Source organism: Nerophis ophidion, linkage group LG01 (genome assembly GCF_033978795.1).
Source record: "Nerophis ophidion isolate RoL-2023_Sa linkage group LG01, RoL_Noph_v1.0, whole genome shotgun sequence".
NCBI lineage: Eukaryota > Metazoa > Chordata > Actinopteri > Syngnathiformes > Syngnathidae > Nerophis > Nerophis ophidion.
The window spans coordinates 30,635,475-30,641,601 of NC_084611.1; the positions used below are offsets into that span (position 1 = coordinate 30,635,475).

Here is a 6,127-nt window from a genome sequence, read left to right on the forward strand (position 1 = left end):
GCGGGGGACATAGCCTTCGGCAGATGAAGGGAGGTGCCGACTGGAGTTGTGGTTTTTAACACAGTCGTTGACAAAGTCATCAACTGGTGCGTCTTTTATTTAACGTCATAATCGCTTTTTTCCCTGCTCTACCTAAATTTTAAAAAAGTGTTTTATTTTGAAACTGTGTATGTCAGTCTGAAAGACAAAATCTACTGACCTACCTCAACACTGAAGTCAAGAGGTAATTATTGCTTTGAGGAGAATTCACTCTGAATATTATTCTACAAAATGTGTAACTTAATGAGATTTAAGTTGTAATGTTGAGGAAAATATAGAACATCAGTCAGGCATTGCAAGATAATAATTTATAATTATAATTCCTAGCATCGTGGAACTTGGCAATAATATATTCGTATGATTTACAAGAATAGGTATTTATTTAGCAAGAATACATTTGTAATATTATAAGACAAAAAGTCAGAATTTTAGAAGAAAAACATGTATTAATATTAGTTTATTAAATTAATATGAATTAATTAATTAATATAAATAATAATTAATATATTAATGTAATATATTAGTATTAGTATTAATATTACAAAAAAGTAAAACAATATTTCTTTGAAATTGTAGTTGTAATACTGTGACTTTGCTAAAAGAAAGTTGATTTCATTGTATGTAGGAAAGTCATAATTTAGAAGGAAATAATAGTTATAGCAATAATATTACAAGGAACAAAATACCAAACTAATATAGTCATATTATAATTTACAGAAATAAACTCATAAAGTTACATAAAATTCTGAAAAAAATATACATTTTGTGGAATATATTATAACGTTTCAGGAATAATATTGTAATATTATGATTAAACCGCTAACGCTACAAAAATAAAGTCAATAAGTTAAAATATATTTTTGGGGAGAAAACAACATAATTTTGAGTGAATAAATGTTGTGTGAATAAATCTAAATTTCTTTTATTGTCAGAGTATTTTAACGATGACGTTTGAAGTGGTTGGAAGTCTTTCAGAGGATGCCCTAAATGTTTTCATTCAGGTACAAACACACGTTCTGATCCTCTACTTTGCATCCCTGCTCCCACTCCCAATTATCTCCCTTACAATGCATCCCTTTGAGAAGTAAAGCCTCTCTTTCTTTTTTTTTTCTTCACACATTTTGCAGGATCTCCTTTGGGAAAAGACGCTGAAAAACAAAGAGGGGCAACCCATGACTGTCATCCGCTTAAAGGTACAGCAAAGCACAATGGTGGCCTCGGTGGATATGGTCATCAATAACACCGCGGCCTTATTATCCGCATTCAGCTCTTTTATTGTGGTGTAATCTGTCACTAGCAACATGTGATGTGCGTGTTTTCAGGGAATAGTCGCGCTGGCAACTAAAGCCCACCAAGTCATGCTGCAGGGGGTCCACGAGCTGTATGAGCTCAATGAGACACCCCAGCTTTGGGGGGAGCACCTGCGGGTCAGCCGACTGGTCTTTATAGGTAAACAACACTCTCTTATTTTCACGCATGTTACCTTCATTTTCTTGTATTAAAAGTCACACTGTCTGTGTGCTAATGTTCACTTAATGCAAGTAGTGTGTAACATGTTCACCACAGCAGGACACTTTGTAACCGGCAACTAGTCACCATACACTGATTCTTATCCAAACGTCTTAGTAATTAATATAAATACTCCTTTATGAAAAATAATTTATAGTTTTGTGTGATAAATGACAGTGATCACCACAGGCAGACACACATCTACAGTAGCGGTGTCATGATTCATCGATGTATCGATTGATATTCCTAAGATTCATCTACTTCGATCTGTGCTCAGCAAGTTGGCCGTCCGGAAGATAGGTATCATTTTAATCAAACATTGTTTAAAAGGCAATATATTGATTTTATTGATTTTTTATTTTTTTATTTAGCCTTTATTTAACCAGGTAAAATCCCATTGAGATCAAAGATCTCTTTTCCAAGGGAGACCTGGCCAAGAGGGCAGCAGCAAGGTTACAATAAAAACAGTAAACAACGCATAAAACATCACATTAGCAACATTAAAACTTGCTCACATCACACATGTGCATACAAACAAGGTAGACCGCAATCCTTTCACAGAAGCTTTAAACTCATTCAATGTAACAGGGGTTTGAAGTTGAATATTCGATTGTAGGTTATTCCAAGCCTTCGGTGCTGAAAACCTAAATGCTTTCTTGCCCAGTTAAGTTTTTACTTTGGGGATGACAAATTGAAGAACATTCATTGAACGCAGATTGTGACTTCCTTGTTTTTTTGTTAAAAACATAGATAAGATGGAGTGATACAAAGAATGGTTTTGTAGATGAAAACATACCAATGATTGAGGCGTCGAGCACATAACGATGTCCAGTTAACTATTGAGTATAAGACACAATGGTGAGTAAGGGGAGCGTAGTGATACTAACTAAAATCTATAAAGTCTGCTGTTCTTAGAACAGCAGACTTTATAGATAAATAGTACTTTATCGATTCCTTCAGGAAAATTTTATTTTATATGAAGTTTAGCACTTTTATTAATAAGAACGTTAAGCGTTACTGAAGTCTGTCTGCTTGACGCCTTTAGTCATTAAAACCAGAATAACGGTTACCTACGGTGGCCAAGAAAGTTCACAAAAAAAAATGCAAATGCCACAAGAAAATATCATAAAGCAACAACTTTCAGCTACTGCACCATTGTAAAAAACATAAAAAGTACAAACGCCACAACACAATGTGGGGACGCCATGGCGCAGTTGGGCCGTGCCAGCAACCTGAGGGTTCCTGGTGCGATCCCCACCTTCTACCAACTTAGTCACGTCCGTTGTGTCCTTGAGCAAGACACTTCATTTTCCAGCATGATCTGGCACCTGCCTACAGTGCCAAAACCAGCAGTAACTGGTGTACAGACCATGGCATTACTGTCCTCGATTGGCCTTCCAACTACCCTGACCTGAACTCCATAGAGAATTTGTGGGGTATTGTGAAGAAGAAGCTGAAAGACACCAGACCCAATAATGCAAATGAGCTAAATGCCGCTATTGAAGCATCCAGGGCATCCATAACACCTCAGCAATGGCACAGGCCAATTGCCTCCATGCCACGCCGCATTGATGCAGTAATCCGTGCAAAAGGATTCCCAACCAAGTACTGAGTGCATTAATTCAGTGGTCCCCAACCACCGATTGGTACCGGGCCGCAGAAGATTTTTTTTATTAAAAAAATAAAAAATAAAAAATTTAAAAAAAAAAGTTTTATTTTTGATTTTTTATTAAATCAACATAAAACACACAATATACACTTACAAATAGTGCACCCACCACAAAAAACTCATTTTTTCATGACAAAAACGTCCCTTTTTCATGACAAAGAAGAAAAAAAAGAAACAGAAAAAAAAAGGACACCTGCAACCCCAGTTGCATTACAGAAAATAAAGGACTTTATCACAATATTCAAATTTTCTGAGACAGTCCTGGTATATATACCTCTATACATTCTGGCAGGATAGACAGTTTAAAAATTGTTGCTGTAATGTGAGAAGTGTGAAATATTTTCTTCTTCCTGTGGGGGGCGTAACAGAAAATATTTGAGAAGCAATGCTTTAGTACAACTTCTGTCTCTGCTGTATCCCCGCAGGAAGGAACTTGGACAAGGATATTCTGCAACAACATTTCATCTCCACCGTGGTACAAAAAGATAAATAATCAGAAGAAGATACGGTCAAAACAGAAGAGCAGATCTCCGGGTTCGGTCTGTTATTTTCTCAAGATGATGAAGCACATGCACGAGAGGTTAGCTGATGTCAACCAAAGGTTCAGACTAGGAGGCGTGTGGTTTTCTATTTATAATGGTATCTATAATCAATAACAAATATGTACTTTTTTTACAAGTGAGTAGTGCATAATTGCTGTCCAATGGAAAAACATGTAAAGTATCTCCCCTTTTTGTTTTTTTCCTTTATAGCTGAAACATGAAGAACATATGTGTATGCTTTTCCATTAAATACAAAAAAAACTTACAAATATGGGGCAAAAAAAAAGACTTTTCATTGGCGGAAACAATTGTCCAATTAAAACCTTTTTCTCAACATGAGTTTTTTATGTTACATCCAAAATATGAATAAATATGACCTGTTGTTTTTCAGATGAAGACTTTCAACATTCGGAGAGAACATGTTTTCATTGACACCTTTGAAAAACATATCTCCAAGTTGTGTCAGTTTGCTTTATTTTTAACCGAAAAACAAAACAAAATTTAGTCCGTGTCTTACATGGATGAATTTGAAAACTGAACAGGAAATGTGGAAATACAGTATATGTATTTCATCAGGTAACTCATTAACATAGTTAATTTTATCAAAGCATAGTTTCTACATATTTTAGGTAAAATCATTGTACAGCACATTTGCTACCCCTGTGGTACATTTTAAATGTGCTATATAAATAAAGTTGATTTGATTTGATGAAGGGGGTTTATACAATTTGGATGTATACCGTATTTTTCGGAGTATAGGTCACACCTGTCGAAAATGCATGATAAAGAAGGAAAAAAACATATACGTCGCACTGGAGTATAAGTCGCATTTTTGGGGGAAAATATTTGATAAAATCCAACACCAAGAATAGACATTTGAAAAGCAATTTAAAATAAATAAAGAATAGTGAACAACAGGCTGAATAAGTGTACGTTATATGACGCATAAATAACCAACTGAGAAGGTGCCTGGTATGTTAACGTAACATATGGTAGGAGTCATTCAAATAACTATAACATATAAAACATGCTATACATTTACCAAACAATCTGTCACTCCTAATTGCTAAATCCGATGAAATCTTATACGTCTAGTCTGACGTGAATGAGCTAAATAATATTATTTGATATTTTACGGTAATGTGTTAATAATTTCACACATAAGTCGCTCCTGAGTATAAGTTGCAACCCTGGCCAAACTTTGAAAAAAACTGTGATTCATTTCATTGGACACACACTATTTCTTGCTTTGGAAATCATGGGTTTTTTTTGTTGTTTTTTTTACTTTTACTAATTTCTCTAGTCAAATTTCCGCTTCATTGTACAATTCTCACAGCCACAACCGTCAGATTAAAGATGATACTTTGATTTGATTAGGCATTTACTTTTTTATATATATACAAACACAATTTTAAAGCACACGTTCACATATTGGTCCACTTTGCAAAGTGTTTGTAAAGTTATTGTATTCCCTTTATTTAAGAACATTGCATGAAGAAAAATGATTAACAAGTCTTAAATGTGAGGTGCTGACGTCAGGTTAAATTAAATCTGTGCACGGTTTTATATGATATTTTCTGCCATTTAAATCTTTAGTGGTGCTGCCATGTGAGAAGCATTACGCACACACACGGCACTGAGTCAGGTGTGGAAGTGGGTGGAGTTTTCCCAGCTCCTCTCATTTGCAATGGAGATTTTTTTTTTTTTTTTGCACATATCCGCTCTCAGCCTGCCTTTGCTTTGAGGATGGTTCTGCTTTATTCAAGCCGGGTCGTAAATCCGAGCCTTGCCCACGCAGGAGCGCTGGGCAGCACCGTGGAGCTGGGCCGTTTCCTACTCGATTCTGATGCTGATTGGCCTCGTTAAGAGCGCCATCGGCTCTTTTCTGTGCTGCCTGCGGGGTGTCCTACCACGGCCATTTTCATGGTCACGCCCCCCTGCGGGCATCCAGAGGTGGCAAACTAAACGAACCCGCGGGGGGCACAGAGATGGAGACACTTGCTTATCACGAGTTAGGTGTGGTGTTACATTTCTTCCTCAGCACATCCCGCAGCCCCAAGATTGTGCTGCTTTATTTAGTCTTTTAACAACGTTTTACATTTTAAACATTAATTTAATGCTGAATTATTTAGTTCGACATATATATATATATATATATATATATATATATATATATATATATATATATATATATATATATATGCATGCATATATATATATATATATACAGTATATGCATCCATGTGTATATATATATTTTATATATATTTCTACATATAAAATGTGTATATGGTTAAAAATATTTATCAAACTAGATATATTTTTTACTATATATATATGTATATATATATGTATATATATATATATA

The 6,127-nt window shown here is 35.2% G+C and overlaps 1 protein-coding gene across 2 annotated transcripts in view; it reads left to right on the forward strand.

Moving 5' to 3' along the window:
- cbwd (COBW domain containing) overlaps positions 1 to 4,164 on the forward strand; it is a 45,292-nt gene extending 41,128 nt beyond the window's left edge. For both annotated transcript variants that reach the window (XM_061900652.1, XM_061900662.1), the window contains exons 13-16: positions 972 to 1,040; positions 1,167 to 1,232; positions 1,362 to 1,488; positions 3,643 to 4,164. In XM_061900652.1, the coding sequence (XP_061756636.1) occupies positions 972 to 1,040; positions 1,167 to 1,232; positions 1,362 to 1,488; positions 3,643 to 3,710 (330 nt within the window). In that variant the 3' untranslated portion in view covers positions 3,711 to 4,164. The remainder of the gene's footprint in view (positions 1 to 971; positions 1,041 to 1,166; positions 1,233 to 1,361; positions 1,489 to 3,642) is intronic.
- The last annotated feature ends 1,963 nt before the right edge of the window (positions 4,165 to 6,127 follow it).